The sequence below is a fragment of the Cibotium barometz genome, chromosome 28, assembly GCF_041138505.1.
Source record: "Cibotium barometz isolate CiBa-2024 chromosome 28, ASM4113850v1, whole genome shotgun sequence".
NCBI classification, from domain to species: Eukaryota; Viridiplantae; Streptophyta; class Polypodiopsida; order Cyatheales; family Cibotiaceae; genus Cibotium; species Cibotium barometz.
Window position 1 is genome coordinate 27,783,303 of NC_141073.1, and position 22,032 is coordinate 27,805,334.

Here is a 22,032-nt window from a genome sequence, read left to right on the forward strand (position 1 = left end):
CCTCCAATGATGATATTTGAGGGGAAGTCTGCAAATATCAACTCCACACAGTAATCGGACCCTCTACTCTTGACATTCCCTACTGTGCAAATAACATTCATGGCATCAAGCACTTGCTTTCCCAATGAGGATGCATCCTCCATGTTCACAAAAGTAGCTGCAAGGTCCTCAATACTGACATTGAAGGCATAAATGGTTCCTATAGACAGGTTTTTGACATTTAACACACATAGTCTCAAGTCAAAACAATCGGATCACGATAGAGATGAGGTAGGAAGCTCACATACCTGGAGCTTGCAATGTCTTGGTTATGATGTCAGTTGGTTGTATCCCGCCTGCACTACTATTGGATGTCTGTTTGTTGACTCTGCTCCCTATTTGCTTCCATTGCTCGATTCACCTCCAATGCACGATTCACTATTTCCCTCCCTAAATTCACTGGCAATGACTTACGAAAAGAAGCCGATGCAATCGATGTTGCATGTGATGTGGATGTGGCCTCATTATGATCAATTTGCTGGCTACGAAGCTCCAATATAGACTTATGTTGGCGATACAGATCAAGCTCCTCCTCAGGCACATGGTTTCTTTCAAGGTCCAACCACCACGAGCAGAAACGAGACTCTATGCTTGACATGGCCTGTTCAATGACAAACATGGGTAAACACAACTCAAACTAAATATGAACATGTTTCTCAATCATGGATTCAAAATGACAAATTCAATCACTTACTCTTCCAAGCTTCAAATCGGCATACATATAAGATTGATTGTCAACACAAAGCCACACACTAGCGAGAGGGGGTAAAATATCCAATTGGTGCTCCTCAATTTCAGAAAGCAACCATCTGCAAGCCAAAGCACAAATGATAAAACAACACACAGAAAGAAGCATGCATGTTTTTTAACAAGGAATATCTGGGTTATGTTGGAGGAAAACCTATAAACGACTCGCCGTGTAGCACTTTGTAGGCCTGGTTGATGGTCAATATCATGGCTAAATTTTATGCCTCCTTCGTGCACTTTGAAAGCCCTTTTGAAGTACTTTCTTCTGCATAGAACAACAAAAGAGGTGAATCGGCTCTCACCTGGCAACCTGACTCGATCGGCATTTTTAATATCATTTTGGATTCTCAAACCCAGCTCCGTGATCTGAAGCCAGTAGGAGTACATGTGCAGCCATTCCCTAACCTTTGTCTTATCATTTGGCATACCCTCAAGTGATCGCACTGCAGCCTGAGAGTTGTCCAATAGCTTGACAATGTGAGCCTTATCTGTGTCTCTGATGCAAGCAGAACCTATCATATTGAGCTTTTCCTCTGTGGCCACATGATTGCTTGACGCGTGCCATGGGAGGGAGAGCACTGCACACCAAAAGGCCTCACCGTTGGAGGGATCAGCAATCCTTGCATATTTTGATGTTTTTCCTCTGTAGAGAACTTCTACCTTTCGAGTCACATTCTCCCTAGCAGACTCGGCAAGTGGTCCATTTGATGCCTCATCAATTTTTTGCTCCATCTCATCCTTGAACAAGAGCCAAGTCATAATCTGGATTGGCAAATGAAGCCAACTAGGCCTTCCTCTGGCAGATGCACTTTGCATCTCTCTCTCAACCCATAGCTTGTCCTCATTGTCCAAATGTGCCATGAGAGTTGTTAGGTCGGACTCTCCCAATCTTCTTAGTTGAAATAGACGATCACCAAATGTGGTTGGCACAAATGCATAATCATGCGTCCTACAAAACAAAGAAGAAATATGTTAATATTCTTGAGTACAAACAACTTACTTGACATAGAAGGACACTCTGATGACAAATTAACTTACTTGTTCAACCTGGACAATGAAAACAAAAGCTCACCCACATCCCTCCGCTCGAACACATAAAATTTACAGAGAACACAACAATGCATGGACAAATCCCCTTGAAACCCTGTAATAAAACACAAAATTAGGAAGGACAAAGAAGCATAAGAAACTATAACATCCCAATGAGAACTCACCTGTAGAAATGCAGTCCATCCAAGCATTGTGTCGATTATTACCATCAAGAATATGCACCATTTTTCGGCTCAAGTACGGACCCCACTCGGGGTCAAGTGCAAGAGTTTCCTCAAATTGTTGATTCACAGTCCTCCAATGCTCATCCCAAGATTCCTCCCTCTCTTGTGTCAATGGTGTCTCCTCCCCTTCTAAGTCCATAATTGATACTGTGAAAGCTCCCATGCTCTCAATGTACCCACCTAGTTTTTTGAAGCTTCGAGTAAGAGATTTATCTGTTGAGGGAGAAACCTTTCGGATTGCCTCCGTCTGGATCATCCTACAGAGAGGAACACGTGGAGGTGGAGACCTAAATTTGACTCCTATCCTATCTAAAAAGGCTTGTGGAGTAGATGTCTCTAGAATCTTCCCAAAAATATCAACCTTATTTTTTTTCTGCTTGCTTCCTTCAGTTTGGGTTGTGACAACTGTTTCTTCTTGATCCTCTAGTGGATGTGTGTTCTCTTCCCCCTCTATCTCTCTCCCAGTATCCTCAGTATTCTCACCTTCATCCTCATTATCACCACCTTGAGTATTCTCACCCTCATTTTGATCACCTTTATTTTCCTCAATTGCCCCCACTACATTTTGTCCATCCTCCTCATTTCTTTCATCACTATGTAGATGCTGCCTATCCATATCCACCTCCAGGTTAGTGTCATCTATGATATGTACCGCATGCTCTGTAGTAGTAGGGTTTGAGGAGGCGGCTTGCTCCAAAGTGCTAGAAAAATCAGCTTGCCTCCTTGTGTGTCTCGATGAGCTCTCACCTGGGCCAACCTGCACACTCTTTTTTCGCTTAGCAAGAGGTAACTCATCCATTTTTGCACAACAAGAACCTTTCAAGCAAGATGCTCTAGTGAAATGACTCGAACTCATTTGAAAACCAGATAGCCATGCAAAAATACAAGAACAAATCTTCAAATAGTATTGTACTCGTATTGTATAATTAATTGATTATTTTAACAGCAAATTCAGTAATACGACACAAACTTAAAGAAAAGGTGGCACATTCACTAAAGAGATTAAATTCAGTACTGCAACACAATCATCAAACAAAGGTGGCACATTCACTATCCAACAAAACGGCCAACTCATTATAACGAACAGAATATCTTTGAGATTATCATATGGAGTGCTTTGGCCCAAATTCCAAGGCATTCAAAGCCGTATTGAATATTTTAAAAAAATCTCCATTGGAAAATATTTACGGAGCCCTTTTCAGGTGTTCAATTCAAGGCATTCAAATTTATTGGAAAATATATAAAGATTCGGTAGCCCAAAACTGAAGGCATTCAATATTGAGTACTAATAAACTTTAGAAGTGATATTTCGCAATCCAACACTTTTTTAAGGACAAACTTTTTTCTTTTTGTGCTATTGTTCTTTAGATGCACATGTTTGCTGGTCTCCTCTCTCGACTGTGTGAGCCGTTTCTCAACCAAGAAGACATCAAATGTGAGTTTTTTGAGCTTCTTGTATACAAAAAGTCTACATAATATAGACAGTAGTAAGAGAGACAGTCTATGCAATGTGTTTGAGACAGCACCATATAGATAGCATGTTCTTCACTACTCTCTCCAAATTTCTGTCGCCGGCCCCCCTGGCGGGGGAGTTCGGGGGCAGCGCCCCCGAAGCTTGAAACGAACTCAAAATCATGATGATTTTGTCAATGCTTGGCAGCAAAACATCCTATTATTTTGTGCGCTGAGCGCACAAATTAATTCAAGAAAAATAGCAAGAGGTAACGCCGCACATCTCATACTGTGTGTGGAGTGTGGCAGCAGCAAAACATCCTATTATTTTGTGCACTGAGCGCACAAATTCATTCAAGAAAAATAGCAAGAAGTAATGCCGCACATCTCATACTACTGTGTGTGGAGTGTGGCAGCAGCAAAACATCCTATTATTTTGTGCGCTGAGCGCACAAATTCATTCAAGCAAAATAGCACAAATTCATGGATGATGATACCTTTCTGTGTCTCTTTGTTGGGGAGAAAGATTGGAGTGGGGAGAGGGCCCTGCGCATGAGATCAGCGTTTCTTTGCTGGGGAGACGTATGATGCTTCATGATCGCTTCTCTGCGTGTGTGTTTGAGGGAAGATGCTTCTGTGTGGAGGACGACTAAAAGCGTTAAGTAATTGCTTCATAAGAAGTAGCCGACTACTAAAAACCCTAAGTTAGGCACTGGACAAATTTTTTTATCCTAACACTAATGAATTTCAACACTAAAATTTAAGGGTTTGGTCAATATTTTTCTGATTTATTTAAATCTATAGCACAGTTATGCTATGGCATCCAACTGGTAGAGTTTTTGAAATCTAACAGGAGATTATGAAAAAGCGCAAGAACTAACACAAAGCAAATATGTGTGTGTGTGTGTGTGTGCGTGTGTGTGTGTATACATACACACACGTGTACACACAAACATATATACATATATACATGTACTCTTTTTGATACCCTTCATTATGACTATTTTTGCAATAAATATTTTTATTTGCTTCTACCCATAGTCTTAAAATGAGCCTGGTAAAATTGTATTATGGCTAGTATATGCTATTGATTAGAGAAAGAACATCTAGTATTAAAATATTTTTGGCTAATATTCAATGTAAATTCCTTAATTGTTGTTGTGATTGCATTATGCAGGGAGGCTCGTGTTTTCCTCCATTCTACAATGGGTGCATGCATCCAAGTCCCCTTCTTGAATGGCAAATGTCTTGTGTCAATCAACATGATCCGGGGGAAGCTTGGAACTATTGGTGGGATAAATGTGGAGGCCTTACTTGAAATTGGAGGAGAGTATGAGCCCATTTGTCCTTTACACTTGTATGCAGGGATTGGAGACGAGGCATATTTTATCTTGGAGCATTCATTGTCCTCTGTATATATTGTCAAATCAGAGAATTATTTTGAGACCCCAGAACAAGGCCCCTCAACTATATTTCCTCCCGGTTCTCGAAAGAGTACTCCAATGTAAGTGGCATTAACTTTGACTTTGACATTTTCTGTTTTGCATTGCGCATTGAATTAGAGAGCATTGTGCTTTACAGTGACTTGGACACTGAAGAGATAGAAGAAATCAATGTCCAAGCACATGGGTCATTGCAAGAGGAGATAGAGGTCTCTCCTGTGGAAAAGTGCTTTCAACATTTGGAAGAGGAAGATGTTCAGTTTGATACTGCGGTCTCTTGCTTTCAAATAATCCGCATGTTACCTCCTACTGATGTCTTGCACACTTTAATCCATGATTGTGATTACAAAGGCAAGGTAAAAGAGCTTCCCAAGGTGTACCCAGAGTTCAGTACATATGAGCTTGAAGGTGGGAAAGGTATGGAAGGGATGGAGCAAAAATACGAGGGCAACATTTGGACAAAGCCACAAACGCAAACTAGGGCCAATAAAACTTTTGTTCTTAGGAAGAGCTTCTGCGGGGGAACCTTCCAGTGCATGAATGAGCACTGCTCCTTTAGGACACGTATGAATCAACCAAACAAACTCCATTGGAATGGGCAGCTGATAAAATCTCCAAAATATGGGAATTTAGCAATTGGGAGCTTCGGGAACCTTGAGTGTTTTTTCTGCAAGCATGTGCCAATGTGTCTTAAAGAATGTCCTGCCTGTGTCTATTATTTTATGCCAAAAGAATCAATGCATAGCAGACTATTTATTCATTATGGCAAACATACACACATGGTTTCCAAGGGAATGTGCCGAGCATCGATACGAAATATCAAGGCCTTTGTAGCACGTGCAGTGGGCATCGACCACAACGCTGGGCCCAGAAAGGTACAAATGATTGTGGCAAGGGAGGTGGTTCTAAGAGCATTCACTGATGATGACAAGGCACAGGGAGAATTCATGACAGAGAGGGAGCTACAGGAGATGTCGCAAGAGTTGCAAAGTTTGATAAATGTCAAAAAGTACGTAGGAAGTGCAATTTAGCAAAGAATAGTATGCAATTATCATCTTTAATACACTAAGTATGCTTTATGAATGCAGGGTGAAGCAGATGGTAATGCAAACACGAAAAACAACACGGCCTCTGGGTGAAGGATATGAAGCCATTCTTAATCTAAAAAGAACATGCCATTTTGAGTTCTTCCATGGTTCTCGATTTCCATTGCAAGCCACCACTACTACTGAGCGTTGCTTTATCTTTAAGATGTCTACTACTGGACCTGGTTCTGGGATTGACATTGTTCGGCGAATGGACAAGGATGGTAATGGGGATCTTAATCAAGCATGGGTCTGCTTTGATCATGTGCATCGAGTGGATACTGGATGGCATACAATGGGAGCACATGTTTATGACCACATGTAAGTTACAAGCGGTAGAGAGCATTGCTTAATTTGTGTCTTTAATATAACTCTGTTTCCATTTGTGGCATGCAGGATTGGTGAGCTATTGACAATAGCAACTTGTGAATTTAGAGAAGAGGATGAGGATGCTCAAGTCATGTTTTGGGAAAATATGAATTTGGTAATGGTGGAGCACACAGGGAAGGTAGCAAATTTTTTTGGGTTTATGGCGGATGAGGCTGGCGCTAACTGGAATGCAGTGAGACGTGTCTTCAACGACGGAAAGGAGATGATTGAAAGGGAAAGGTCATGTTTATGGCATTGGGAAGACAACCTTCGTGTCCACACGCAGAGGTACATCTATAGCCCACATCAAGAAAAGCACAGGGAGATGTGTGAGAAGTGGAGGACTGCCCCAAACAAAGAAAGTGCCCTTCAGCAATTTCGCAGGATACGAGCATGGTGGGCAACTGGCAAGGCAGCTGATAGAAACATCCCTAAGCTTCTTAGCTGGTTGAGTTGGTGGCACTATAGGGTTAGTCGATGGGGTCATTTCATTTTAAAGGTAATGTTTGTAAGAGATTATTCATTGTATTATTGTGTGCCTCCTACTTATGTGCACTGCATTGTTTTTAATCAATTTCTACCACTCTCTTGTAGGATGGAGAGCCTATTGTCAATGCTCTTGTCCCAAGGACAAATATGTCAGAGACCAAGCATGCAAGCTGGTTGGCAGGGGAGGGGTATAGGCAAAAGATTAGTCTTTATGATGCTTGTGTGACAGATCTAATCAATGCTTACTTCCAATGTGCCAGACAACTGGCTTTCTTGGAAGGAAAATACACAGGTTGTGGGCCTACATTGGAGCTTTTGGTTGAGAGAGCTCTTTCTCGACAGAAAGCAAGTCCATCCCCAATAGCTACCTCACGAGCAGTGGATGATGCAGTGGCGGGGACCCCTATGTTTTCAAATAGGGTAAAATTCAAGGGTGAGAATAAAACTATTCGAGCCAAAAGGCCACTACACGACTCGACAGAAGAAAACTTTGGCAACTCTAGCCATAGGCCTGAGTTTAACTATGTGACAAGAGAGAGGTTAGAGCCTGCAATAGAGGTCGATGAGCAATGCAAAGTTTTAGAGAGCCTTGAAAGTGATGTGCATGATACAAAGTGGGCCTTGCGGAGGATACCAACAGTGAATCGAGTTGAGTGCAACCACTGGGCATCAGGGAAAAAGTGTAGCTCAAGGTTGCGAGGGGGTGATGTCAGTCCTTGTTTTTGGAGTGATTGTCAACTATCCTCCTGGAAAAAGGAGAAGTATTGCTATTTTTGTAATACAGATGTTAGGCACACTTGGAAAATTACAAAGACAATATTACATCCACCAGAGGATGTCCCTTGTGTTTGGCCCATTGCTAAAGGTACCAAGTTACAAGTGAAAGAAGCCTGCAAGCTTATTAGAGCAGGATATGACATTGGTATTCCTCTTGAGTTTTTTCTAGAAAAGGAGCTTGCAAAAGGCACTAGCGAGACAAACAAGGAGGTGAAACAATTTCGATATCGACGAGGAATTTCAAAGGCTGCATTTGGTCAAATCACTGCAGCCTTAGATATGCATGCAGAAGTTGTAGGCAGCCATATACATATAGAAGGGGTAAAGGAAACATTTAGTATTAATCCATTGACCAATGGGAGCCAAGACACATCTCTGATAGAGGTCACTATTCAGAAGAATCCAATGTGTTCATGTGTGGAGTTCAGAGATAGAGTGGCCAAGAAAAGACCATATCTTGCATGCAAGCACATATACTTTGTGTTCTTAATGATTCTTGGACAGGATGTGAACAACAATATGCATATTCATCAAGTTTGTATTTCTGAGAGAATTATAAAAGACATGCTAACTAAGTCTATTAGAAGTCATCCTCAACAGCTTTAGGAACCTGCAACCCACTTTAGTTGAAATATGTATGGGGGTCATGTCATACCAGCTGAACCGTAGTACTTGTTTTGGAAATGTTTTGGTTATTTTATAAATTTTCCTGTCTATTGTCTTTTGTTTGCTAATGGCTCTCCAACATTGTGAATACTATAGATTCAATATCTTTTTAGCGAGCCAAGCAATATGGGTTTAATAGTGATTTTTTGTATCTGCACCATTGGTTCGAAAAAAAAATTATTGCAATGGTCATTTTAGAACATTTCATGTCTTCTTTGTTTGATTGCTACAGAATTGCACTGTGGTTCCACTCTTCTCTTTAACATTTCATGCTCGCTTAACATCATACCATGCCCCTACCTGCTCACTTTCACAAGAACATGAGCTCTACTCATTGCTTTGTGCTCGCTGCTCTTGGCTCGCTTTTTGACCACCCCCATAGGCGCTTTGATGCTGACCAAACTTTGCGAGCATGTGGGGTGACCCACCCCCACATGCTCGCAAAGTTTGGTCAGCATCGGAGAATGTTCTGATAGGAAATTAGCACACAGTGAGGATGTTTCAAGTCCCTTAGTGCTAGAGAGGCCATGGAAAATCCCACTCTTCCCCATGCCATCCCCATGCCATCGTACCCAACCATTCTCCGATGGTGACCAAACATTGCGAGCATGTGCGAGAGGGACCAACCCCGTATGCACACAAAGTTTGGTCAACATTAGAGTATGTTTGGATTAGCAATAAGAATCCCAGTGCAGATTCTTCAAGTCTCTTAGTGCTAGAGAGGCCATGGAAAATCCTACTCTTCTCCATGCCATCGTACTCAAACATGCTCCGATGGTGACCAAACTTTATGATCATGTCAGAGGACCCAGCCCCACATGCTCGCAAAGTTTGGAGCATGGTTAGATTAGAAATTAGCTCCCAGTGTGCATTTTTCCAGTCTCTTAGTGTTGGGAGGCCATGGAGAATCTATCTCGAGAGGCCATGGAAAATCATGGTCTTCCCATGCCATCATGCACAAACATATGTCGATGGTGACCAAATTTTGCAAGCATGTGGGAGGAACCCACCCCCACATGCTCGCAATGTTTGGTTAGCATCAGAGCATAGTTGCATTAGCACTCAGTGTGTCAGTGTAGATTTTTCAAGTCTCTTAATGCTTAAGAGGCCATGGAAAATCCTGCTCTTCCCCATGCCATCGTACCCAACAATCCTACTCTTCCCCATGCCATCATACCCAAACACTCACTGATGGAGAGGCCATGGATAATCAACATGTGGGAGGGACCCACCCCCACATTCTCGTAAAGTTTGGTCAGCACCACCGGAGCTTAGCTACATTAGCAATTAGTGCCTAGTGTGGATTTTTCAAGTCTCTGAATCCTTGAGATGCCATGGAAATTCCCACTCTTCCCCATGCCACACGGTACCCAATCATGCTCTGATGGATAGGCCACACGGTACCCAATCATGCTCTGATAGATAATCAATAGGTGGGAGGGACCCGCCCCCACATTCTAACAAAGTTTGGTCAGCATTGGAGCATGCTTATATTAGCACAATTAGCTCCTAGTGTGAATATCTCAACTCTCTTGGAGCTTGAGATGCCATGGAAAATCCCGCTCTTCCCAATGCCATCATACACAAACATGCTCCGATGTTGACCAAAACTTGCAAGCATGTGGAAAAGACCCAACCCCACATGCTCGCAAAGTCTGGTCAACATCGGAACATAGTTGGACTAGCAATTAGCGCCCAATGTGGATTTTTCAAGTCTCTTTAGTACTCGAGAGGCCATGGAAAATCTCGTTCTTTCCCATGCTGTTGTACCTGAACATGTGCCGATGGTGAACAAACTTTGCAAGCATGTGGGGGGACCCACATGCTTGCAAAGTTTGGTCAGCATCACATCATGGTTGGATTAGAAATTAAGGCCCAGTACGGATTTTTCAAGTCTCTTAGTGCTCGAGAGGCCATGGAAAATCCCGCTCTTCCCCTTTCCATCGTGCCCAAACATGCTCCGATGTTTGTAACTAAACTTTGCTGGCATGTGGGAGGGACCCACCCCCACATCCTCGCAAAGTTTGGTTAGCATCGGAGTATGGTTAGATTAGCGATTAGTTCCCAGTGTGGATTTCTCAAGTCTCTTAGTGATAGAGAGGCCATGGAAAATCCCACTCTTCCCCATGCCATCATACCTAAACATGCTCCGATGGAGACCAAACTTTGTGATCATGTCACGGGGACCCACCCCACATGCTTAGAAGGTTTGCTAAGAATCGGAGCATGGTTGGATTAGCAATTAGCACCCAGTGTGGATTCTTCAAGTCTCATAGTGCTTGAGAGGCCATGTAAAATCTTGGTCTTCCCCATGCCATCATACCAAAACATGCTCTGATGGTGACCAAAATTTGCGAGCATGTGGGAGGGAACCACCTTCATATGCTCACAGCGTTTGGTCAACACTAGAGCATGTTTGGATTAGCACCCAACGTAGGTTTTTCAAGTCTCTTAGTGCTTTAGAGGCAATGGAAAGTCCTGCCCCTCCCTATGTCATCGTACCCAAACATGCTCTGATGCTGAACAAACTTTGCGAGCATGTGGGAGACCCACCCCACATGCTCGCAAAGTTTGGTCAGCATGGAGAAAGGTTAGATTACCAGTTAGTGCCTAGTGTAGATTTTTCAAGTCTCTTAGTGCTCGAGGGGCAATAGAAAATCCCGCTCTTCTCGATGCCACTGTACCCAAACATGTTCTGATGGGGTGACCAACCTTTGCGTGCATGTGGGGGGGACCTAGCCCCATACACTGGAAAAGTTTGGTTGCTATCAGACCATGTTTGGTATAGAAATTAGTGCCCAGTGTAGGTTTTTCAACTCTGTTCTTGCTTGAGAGGCCATGGAAATCTCGCCCCTCCCTATGCCATCGTACCCAAACATGATCTTGCCCTCCCTTGCAAGTGTGTTGCAAGTGTGTGGGGGGGACCTAGGCCCATAGGCTGGAAAAGTTTGGTGAATATCTAACCATGTTTGGTATAAAAATTAGTGCCCAATGTAGATTTTTGAAGTCTCTGAGCTCCTAGGCCCCCTAGTTGGCTCTCATGCACAAGTTAAATAGACACACCACTTACACACCCAATATGAAATTGCCTTTTCTTAGACTCGACTATTTCTGAAATAGCATTGCAATAAAACCACAATGTTTCCATCCTAATCCTCAGTATTCCATTTCTAGGTCCAATTTCTAACTTTTCCACTTTCCAACCATAAAATCCAATTTTAATCATTCATTCCTCAGCATACCTATGGCATCATTGGCAACCAGAACGCTCACCACCTGCTCACTCAGAGGCCTTTTCAATAGTTCTTCCTAGCCCATAGTACCTAGGAGTATAATCTCATAAAATCCACATGGACTCTCTATTGAAGAGATCATCTAGATCAACCCCAACAAGATCCATTTAAAAGAGCCATGAACTCATCCGTTGAGACCAGCAAGTTCAATCAACCAGATCCATGCCCGTTTTCAGAAAACAACTCCAACTCATTTTTCTTCCTTGTCGCACACGTGGGTATCCTGGGCGTGACCCAGAGCCTGAGCCCCGTATGGTCAGCACCCTCTAGGTTCCTTCGTCGCAAAAAAGTGACCTAGCACTTCACTCATAGGCCACTTCCTTGGTCTCTCATCCACCGTACCAGAAGCTCACCATTTTAATTCGAACCGAGGCTGGTCAAGACCTCGGCCAACCTTGCCACATGTGAGACGTCCTTCTTTGACTCTCCACCATCAGCTGTTGCAACATTTTTCACTTAGGTCCCCACCCCGTTCCATAAGATAGTCAAAATGCTTCCCCCATCATTCTTGATGTAAAACAATCTTTAAAAAATAGGTTTCACATACAAATACAATTTCCAAAAAATACAATCTTTAAAAAAATAGGTTTCACATACAAATACAATTTCCAAATAAAATTTCCATCTTTCCTCATCATTCCAAATCCTTTATCATCGTTCCATATCATTCCACATCATTTCTCATTATTCTACATTTTTCTACATCAATTCTCATCACATTATTTCACATCAATTCACATCATCTCACATCGGTCTCACATTCATCCCACATCATCCCACATCATTCTGACATTTATTCACATTATCCCACATTGTTCCCACATTCATTCACATCATTCCACATTGTTCCCACATATTCATTTACATGATTCCACTCGCTCCCACATTCATTCACATGATTTCACATCGTTCCCACATTTATTCATATCATTCCACATCCTTTTCACATTCATTCACATTATCTCACACATCATTTCCACATCATCCACATCATCCACATCAACCACACACATCATCCATACATCAATCCACACATCATCCACATATCAATCCTTATCAATGCACATCAACCACACATCATCCAACCCCCTCAATCCAATTTCTATAAACAAGATGGTCTCTTTTTGCTTTCAGCGAATCAGGTTTGATTATTAACTTTCCTTGATATCAGAACTTTTGTTCCACAATCAACCAAGCTAGTCCTCGATCCTTTCAAGTATTCTAGATTTCATTTTCAGGGAATCTAGGAATAATTTAGTCACAAGTAATTACATTGATTCACTGAGCATGTTTCTGATCTTTTTCTCATTAAAAATTATCCATGTTTTCTCGATGCATTCCTATGAATATTTTCACATTCTTTCTCAAATTTCTCAAAATAAAATATGCTCAATATTCTTCTTTTTTAATAATATATTTATGCCTACGATCTCATGGGATTTACAAAATCAATTATACCCATAATTCCTCTTTCTGATTAAAAATTAATATATATTTCTTGATGCACCCCTATGAATATTTTCACATTCTTTCTCTATTTTTCCAAAATAAAATATCATGAAAATCCCTCTTTTAGTATAAAACATTAATGCATAAATACCAACTAATCCATTTTTATCTAAATGAAATTTATTCCTCATCATTTCTGTAATTCTCATAATTTGAATGAATCTAGAAAAATTGTGCAGAGCATGAAGGGGAGGTTCTTATATCTTTACACCTCAAAAGCTGGAGAGTTGAATCTTACAATGCCATTGTACTCAATCATGCTCTGATGGTTACTAAACTTTGCATATGGGGGGACCCACCCCCACATTCTCGCAAAGTTTGGTCATCCCCCATCAGAGCATGTTTGGGTACAATGGCATGGGGAAGAGTAGGATTTTCCATGGCCTTTCCACCACAGAAACTTGAAAAATCAACACTGGGCGGTAATTGCTAATCCAACAATACTCTGTTCCTAACTAAACTTTGCAAGCATGTGGAGGTGGGTCCCCCCCACATGCTCGCAGAATTTGGTCACCATCAGCATGTTTGGGTACGATGGCATGGGGAAGAGAGGGATTTTCCATGGCCTCTCAAGCACTAAGAGACTTGAAGAATCCGCTTGGCCACTAATTACTAATCCAAACATGCTCTGATGTTGACCAAACATGCTCTGATGTTGACCAAACGTTGAGAGTATGTGGGGGTGGGTTCATTTTTGGGTATACGATGGAATGGGGAAGAGCGGGATTTCCCATGGCCTCTCGAGCACTAAGAGACTTCAAAAATCCACATTGGGTGCTAAATACTAACCCAAACATGCTCCAATATTGGTCACCATCGAAGCATTTTCTGGTACGATGGCTTGGGGTATAGCGGGATTTTCCATGGCCTCTCGAGTAGTAAGAGACTTCAAAAATCCACACTGAGCATTAATTTCTAATCCAACCATGCTTTAATGCTGACCAAACTTTACAAGCAGGTGGGGGTGGGTCCCCCCCGCATGCTCACAAAGTTTGCTCACCATCGACGCATGTTTCAGTACAATAGCATGGGAAAGAACGACTTTCATGGTCTCTCAAGCATTAAGAGACTTGAAAAATCCATATTAGGCATTTATTGCTAGTCCAACCATGTTCCGATGCTAACCAAACTTTGCGAGCATGTGGGGGTGGGTCCTTCCCACATCCTTGCAAGGTTTGGTTACCATTGGAACATGTTTCTGTATGATGGCATTGGGAAGAGCTCTCGAGCACTAGAAAAATCCACACTAGGTGTTAATTTAAAATCCAACCATGCTTTCATGCTAACCAAACTTTACAAGCAGGTGGGGGTGGGTCCCCCCCACACGCACACAAAGTCTATTCACCACATCACAAACTTTGTGAGCATGTGGGGGTGGGTCCCTCCCACATGCTCGCAAAGTTTGGTCACCATCAAAGCACGTTTGGGTATGATGGCATGGGGAAGAGTAGGATTTTCCATGGCCTCTTGAGAGAGATCTTCCATGGCCTCCCAAGCATTAAGAGACTTGAGAAATCCACACTCTGGATGCTAATTTATAATCCAACCATGCTCCGATGTGCTGACCAAACTTTGCGGGCATGTGGCGTTGGGTCCCTTCGACATGATCGCAAAGTTTGGTCACCATCAAAGCATTTTTGGGTATGATGGGATGGGGAAGAGCGGGATTTTCCATGGCCTCTCTAGCACTAAGAGACTTAAAGAATCCACATTGGGTGCTAATTGCTAATCCAAACATGCTCCGAGTATTGACTTAACTTTGCGCACATGTGGGGGCTCCCACATGCTCACAATGTTTGGTCACCATCGGAAAATGTTTAGGTATGATGGTATGGGTAAGAGCAGGATTTCCCATGGCCTCTCGAGCACGAAGAGACTTGAAAAATACAAATTGGGCATTAATTTCTAATCCAACCATGCTATGATGCTGACCAAACTTTGCAAACATGTGGGGGTGGGTCTCCCCCACATGCTCCCAAAGTGTGTTCACCATTGGGGCATGTTCGGGTGCGATATCATGGGGAAGAATGAAATTTTCCATGGCCTCTCAAGCACTGTCACCATCGGAGCATGTTTGGGTATGATGGCATTGGGAAGAGCGGGATTTTCCATGGCATCTCGAGCAAAGATTTGAAGAATCCTCACTGGGTGTTAATTGCTAATCCAAGTATGCTCCGATTAGTGACCAAACTTTGCAAGAATGTGGGAGGGTGGGTCCCTCCCACATTTTGATTATCCATGGCCTCAGGATCATCAGAGAATGTTTGGGTACGATGGCATGGGAAAGACCGGGATTTTCTATGTCCTCTCAAGCATTAAGAGACTTGAAAAAGCCACACTAGGCACTAATTTCTAATGCAACTATGCCCCGATGCTGACCAAACTTTGCGAGCATGTGGGGGTAGGTCCCTCCCCCATGCTTGCAAATTTTGGTCACCATCAAAGCATGTTTTGGTATGATGGCATGGGGAAGAGCAGGATTTTCGATGGCCTCTCAACAGATTTTTTGCATGGCCTCCCAAGCACAAAGAGACTTGAAAATCCACATTGGGTGCTAATTTCTAATCCAATCATGCTGCTCCAATGCTGACCAACATTTGTAAGCACGTGGGGCTAGGTCCCCTCGACATGATCACAAAGTTTGGTCACTATGAGTGCATGTTTGGGTATGATGGCATAGGGAAGAGCGGGATTTTCCATTCCCTCTCTACCACTAAGAGACTTGAGGAATCCACACTGCATGCTAATTGCTGGTCCAAACATGCTCTAATGCTGACCAAACTTTGCGCGCATGTGGGGTTGGTCCCTCCCACATGCTCGCAATGTTTGGTCACCATCGGAGAATGTTTGGGTACGATGGCATGGGAAAGAGCAAGATTTTCCATGGCCTCTCCAACACTAAGAGACTTGAAAACCTGCATTGGGTGCTAATTACTCATCCAAACATTCTCCGATGTTGACCAAGCTTTGCGAGCATGTGGGGGTGGGTACGATGGCATCTAGAAGAGCAGGATCTTCCATGGCCTCTCAATCACTAAAAGACTTGAAATATCTACACTGGGCACTAATTTCTATACCAAATATGGTCAGGTAATGACCACTGGCCAAACATTCTCCACATATGGGGTTGCATCTCCCCCACATGCACGCAAAGTTTGGTCACCTCAAAACATGTTTGGGTACGATGGCATGGGGAAGAGCGGGATTTTCCATGGCCACTCGAGTGCTAAGAAACTTAAAAAATAAGCACTGGAAACTAACTCGCAATCTAACCACTCCGATGCTGACCAAACTTTGCGAGCGTGTGGGGGTGGGTCCCCCACATGCTCGCAAAGTTTGGTCACCATCAGAGCATGTTTGGGTACGATGGCATGGGGAGGGGCAAGATTTCAACCACTAAGAGACTTAAAAACCCTACATTGGGCACTAATTGCTAATCCAAACTTGCTCCAGTGCTAACCAAACTCTGTGAGCACGTGAAGGTGGGTCTCCCCCACATGCTCGCAAATTTTGGTCACCATCAGAGCATGTTTTGGTACGATGGCATGGGGCAGACCGAGATTTTTCATGGCCTCTTGAGCACTATGAGACTTGAAGAATCCGCACTGGGTGCTAACTGCTAATCTAACCATGCTCCGATGCTGAGAAAACTTTCTGAGCATGTGGGGTGGGTCCCCCCTACATGATCGCAAAGTTTGGTCTCCATTAGAGCATGTTTGGGTACGATGGGATTGGGAAGAGCGGGATTTTCCATGGCCTCTCTATCACTAAGAGACTTAAGAAATATTTACTGGGCACTAATTGCTAATCCAACCATTCTTTGATGCTAGCTAAACTGTGCAAGTGTGTGGGAGTGGGTCCCTCCCACATGCTTGTAAAGTTTAGTCAACATCGGAGCATGATTGGGCACGATGGAAAGGGGAAGAGCAGGATTTTCCATGGCCTCTCGAGCACTAAGAGACTTGAGAATTTCGCACTTGGCATTAATTTCTAATCCAACCATGCTCTGATATGTTGACCAAACTTTCCAAGTATGTGGGGGTGGGTCCCCCCCACATACTCGCAAAGTTTGTTCACCATTGGCGCATGTTTGGGTATGATAGCATGGGGAAGAACGAGATTCTTCATGGCCTCTTGAGCACTAAGAGACTTTTAGAATCGACATTGGGTACTAATTTTGCTAGTCTAACCATGTTATGATGGTGACCACACTTTGTGAGCATGTGGGGGAGGGTCCTTTCCACATGCTTGCTAGGTTTGGTTACCATATCGGAGTATGTTTGGGTACGATGGCATTGAGAAGAGCGAGATTTTTCATGGCCTCTGAAGTACTAAGAGATTTGAAAAATCCACACTAGGTGCTAATTGCTAATCCAAGCATGCTCTGATGACCAAACTTTGTGAGAATATGGGATGGGTCTTTCACATGTCGATTATCCGTGGCCTCTCCATCAAAGCATGTCTGGGTACGATGGCATGGGGAAAAATGAGATTTTCCATGGCCTCTCAAGCATTAAGAGACTTGAAAAATCTACACTCGGTGCTAATTTTGCTAATGCAACTATGCTCCAATTTGCTGAACAGACTTTTCTAGCATTTGGGGTGGGTACCTCCCACATGCTCGCAAAGTTTGGTCACCCCATCGAAGCATGTTCGGGTATGATGGCATGGAGAAAAGTAGGATTTTCCAAGGCCTCTCTCTCTCGATTTTCCATGGCCTCCCAAGCACTAAGAGAGTTGAAAAATCCACACTAGGCACTAATTTCTAATCTAACCATGCTCCGATATGCTGACCAAACTTTGTGAGCATGTGGGGCTAGGTCCCTCTCCGACATGATCTTAAAGTTTGGTCACCATCAGAGCATGTTTGGGTACGATGGCATGGGGAAGAGTGGGATTTTCCATGGCCTCTCTAGTACTGAGAGACTTGAAGAATCCGCACTGGGTGCTAATTGCTAATCTGAACATGCTTCGATACTCACCAAGCTCTGCGCGTAGATGGAGGTTGGTCCCTCCCACATGCTCGCAATGTTTAGTCACCATCGGAGAATTTTTGGGTACGATGGCATGGGGAAGAGCGTGATTTTCCATGGCCTCTCTAGTGCTAAGGGACTTGAAAAATCCGCACTCGGTGCAAATTGTCCATCCAAACATCCTACGATGCTGACCAATCTTTGTGAGCATGTGGGGGTGGGTCACCCCACATGCTCGCAAAGTTTGGTCAGCAAAAGTAATTGATGTGAAATGATATGATGTAGAAAAACGCAGGATAATGAGAAATGACGTGGAATGATATGGGACGATGTGAAATGATGAGAAATGATGAGGAATAATGTGAAAGGATGTGGAAAGATGGGAATTTTATTTGGAATTGTATTTGTAAGTGAAAATTTTTTAAAGATTGTTTTATGTCAAGAATGCTGGGGAAGCATTTTGACTATCTTGTGGAATGAGGTCATATGGACCTAAGTGAAAAAGTTGCAACAGCTAACAGAGAGTCAATGAAGGACGTCTCAGATGGCAAGGTCGGCCGAGGTCTTGGCCACCAGCCTCAGTTCGATTAAAATGGTGAGCTTCCGGTACGGTGGATGAGGGACCAAGGAAGCGGCCTATGAGTGAAGTGCTAGGTGACTTGTGAAGGAACCTAGAGGGTGCTGACCATATGGTGCTCGGGTTGTGGGTGGCCGAAAATACCCACGTGTGTGACGAGGAAGAAAAATGAGTTGGAGATGTTTTTTGAACACGGGCATGGACCTGGTTGATTGGCCTTGCTGGTCTTCAACAGATGAGTTCATGGCTCTTTTACATGGATCTTGTTGGTTGATCTTGCCGATCTTCAACTGAGAGTCCATATGGATTTTATGTGATTATATGGGCTAGGAAATATTGAAAAGGCCCTTGAGTGAGCAGGTGGTGAGCGTTCTGGTTGCCGATGATGCCATAGGTACGCTAAGGAAGGAATGACTGAAATTTAGATAGAAAAGTTGGAAATGGAATACTGAGAATTATGATGGAAACAGTGTGGTTTTATTGCAATGCTATTTTGGAAATAGTTGAATCAAAGAAAAGGCAATTTCATATTGGGTGTGTAAGTGGTCTGTCTATTTAATTTTTGCATGAAAGCCAGCTGGGGGGGGCCATGGAACTCTTTTCCCTGGTACTCGGGATAAAACATAACCAAATTTTTATAATGGATCCTATCAATACAGTGGTTGGGCGGTTGGCTAACCCATGGGATTGGATAAGATTAGCTTAGGCTGGACTGATGGATTCCTATAATTAAAATTCAATTCTGTTTAAGTTACGATAGTTGAAGTAAGTCATAGGATAATCCTTGTTCTATGGAAAAAGAATCAACAGCTGTCCTCTTTTGATGAGAAAAATAAGCATTGATCTCTATGAACCAAGTGCAAGTTTCTCCTTTGATTCGGCCATGTGACCCGTGGGTTCGGTCAGAATACAAAGGTTAACTAAGGCCCTTGACTATGTTAGAAGATTTTTCCTGGAGGAATCGCCTATACTTTCTGGGCGAGGGAAGTTTTTTTCGGGTTCGGTTTTGGAAGAGCCGACGGATTAATCTCTTATTCGGACATTCGTGGTGGGCAAGGCCCTGAGTGAGAAGCTCTGCCCTATGCAAGAGGTTACTACTTCCGCTGCTAGCACTCCAGAATTTGATGTGTAGAGAGGGGAGGGATCTCACAATTGCTAACCCAAGCATGCTCCGATGTTGACCAAACTTTGCAGGCTTATGGAGGTGGGTCCCTTGCACATGATCGCAAAGTCTAGTCACCAGCGGAGCATGTTTGGGGATGATGGCATGGGGAAGAGCATTATTTACCATGGCCTCTCTAGCACTAAGAGACTTAAAAAATACGCATTGGGTGCTAATTGCTAATCCAAACATGCTTCGATGGTGACCAAACGTGCAAACATTTGGGGCGCTCTCCACATGTTTGCATGTTTGGTCACCATCGGAGCATGTTTAGATTAGCAGTTAGCACACAGTACGGATTTTTCAAGTCTCTTAGTGTTGGAGAGGCCACATGCTTGCATGTTTGGTTACCATCGAGGCATGTTTGGATTAGCAATTTGGTACCCCCCACATGCTTGCATGTTTGGTAACCATCGGAGCATGTTTGGATTAACAATTAGCGCTTAGTGCAGATATTTTAAGTCTCTTGGTGCTAGAGAGGCCGTGGAAAATCTCGGCTTCCCCATGCCATCCTACCCAAACATGCTCTGATGGTGACCAAACTTTGTCAGCATGTGGGGGGGACCCACCCCCCACATTGGGGGCTAGTTGGTAATCCAACCATGCACCAATTATGCTGACCAAACTTTGCCAGCATGTGGGGGGGACCCACCCCCACATACTTGCAAAGTTTGGTCAGCATAATTGGTGCGCATGGTTGGATTACCAACTAGCCCCCAATGTGGATTTTCGTCTTTTAGTGGTTGAGATGCCACGAAAATACCGCTCTTCCCCATCCCATCATACCCAAAAATGCTCTGATGGTGACCAAACTTTGCGAGCATGTGGGGGGGACCCATCCTCACATGCTCACAAAGTTTGGTCACCACATGAGAACATGCTTGGGCTAGCAATTAGTGCCCAGTGTTGTTTTTTCAAGTCTCTTAGTGCTCGAGAGGCAATGGAAAATCACGCTCTTCCCCATGCCATCGTACCCAAACATGTTAGTGTGGATACTTCAAGTCTATTAGTGTTGGAGAGGCCATGGAAAATCTCGCTCTTTCCCATGCCATCGGACCCAAACATGCTCTGTTGGTGGTGGTCAGACTTTGCGAGCATGTGGGGAGAACCTACCCTCACATGTTTGCAAGGTTTTGTCAGCATCAGAGCATGTTTGGGTTAGCAATTAGCGCCCAGGTGTGGATTTTCAAGTCTCTTAGTGCTTAAGAGGCCATGGAAAATCCCCCTCTTCCCGACGCCATCGTATCCAAACATGCACTGATGGTGACGAAACTTTGCGCCCATGCGGGGAGGACCCACCCCCACATGCTCACAAATTTTGGTCAACATATCGGAACATGTTTGGATTAGCAATTAGCGCCTAGTGTAGATTTTTCAAGTCTCTTCGTGCTCGAGAGGCCATGGAAAATCCTGGTCTTCCCAATGGCATCCTACACCCAAACATGCTTCGATGCTAAAAAAACTTTGCGAGCATGTGGGGGGATCCACCTCCACATGCTCGCAAAGTTTGGTTAGCATTAGAGCATGGTTGGATTAGAAATTAGTGCCTAGTGTGGATTTTTCAAATCTCTTAGTGCTCGCAAGGCCATGGAAAATCCAGCTCTTCCCCATGCCATCCTACTCAAACATGCTCTGATCGTGACTAAGCTTTGCGAACATGTGGGGTGGACCCAAAGTTTGGTTAGGAGCATGTTTGAATTCGCAATTAGCGCCTAGTGCACATTTTTCAAGTCTCTTAGTGCTTGAGAGACCATGGAAATCCCACTCTTCTCCATGGCAACGTACCCAAACATGCTTAGCTGTTGACTAAACTTTGGGAGCATGTGGGGGGGACCCACCGCCACATGCTCGCAAAGTTTGGTTAGAATCGGAGCATCATGGTTGGATTAGCAACTAGAACTCAAATAATGTGAACTACCTCTCTAGATTTCTCTCGCTCTCTCTCTCTCTCTCTATATATATATATATGTATACATGTATATGTATATGTGTATATATATATATATATATGTATATATATATATATATATATATCAGAAACATGCACGCAAAAATGCATGTGTACATGCACACATATGCACATGCATGTATGAGCATTTGTGTATACATCTCTCTCTCTCTCTCTCTCTCTCTCTCTCTCTCTCACACACACACACACACACACACACATGCACACGT

The 22,032-nt window shown here is 43.4% G+C and overlaps 2 protein-coding genes across 2 annotated transcripts in view; one reads left to right on the forward strand and one right to left on the reverse strand.

Annotated features, from left to right (window-relative positions):
* Window positions 1-721: 721 nt before the first annotated feature.
* On the reverse strand, window positions 722-4,117 carry LOC147622698 (uncharacterized). Its single transcript, XM_086822603.1, has 5 exons — window positions 4,010-4,117; window positions 2,209-2,817; window positions 1,825-1,833; window positions 941-1,548; window positions 722-848 (listed from the first exon to the last, which is right to left on the reverse strand). Exons 1-5 carry the CDS (start codon window positions 4,106-4,108, stop codon window positions 722-724), a joined length of 1,452 nt encoding a protein of 483 aa, XP_086678729.1. The 5' UTR covers window positions 4,109-4,117.
* A 1,603-nt stretch (window positions 4,118-5,720) lies between these two features.
* LOC147622699 (uncharacterized) overlaps window positions 5,721-22,032 on the forward strand; it is a 28,723-nt gene continuing 12,411 nt past the window's right edge. The window contains exons 1-3 of the mRNA XM_086822604.1: window positions 5,721-5,963; window positions 6,043-6,360; window positions 6,436-6,907. Coding sequence (XP_086678730.1) covers window positions 5,734-5,963; window positions 6,043-6,360; window positions 6,436-6,907 — 1,020 coding nt within the window. The 5' untranslated portion in view covers window positions 5,721-5,733. The remainder of the gene's footprint in view (window positions 5,964-6,042; window positions 6,361-6,435; window positions 6,908-22,032) is intronic.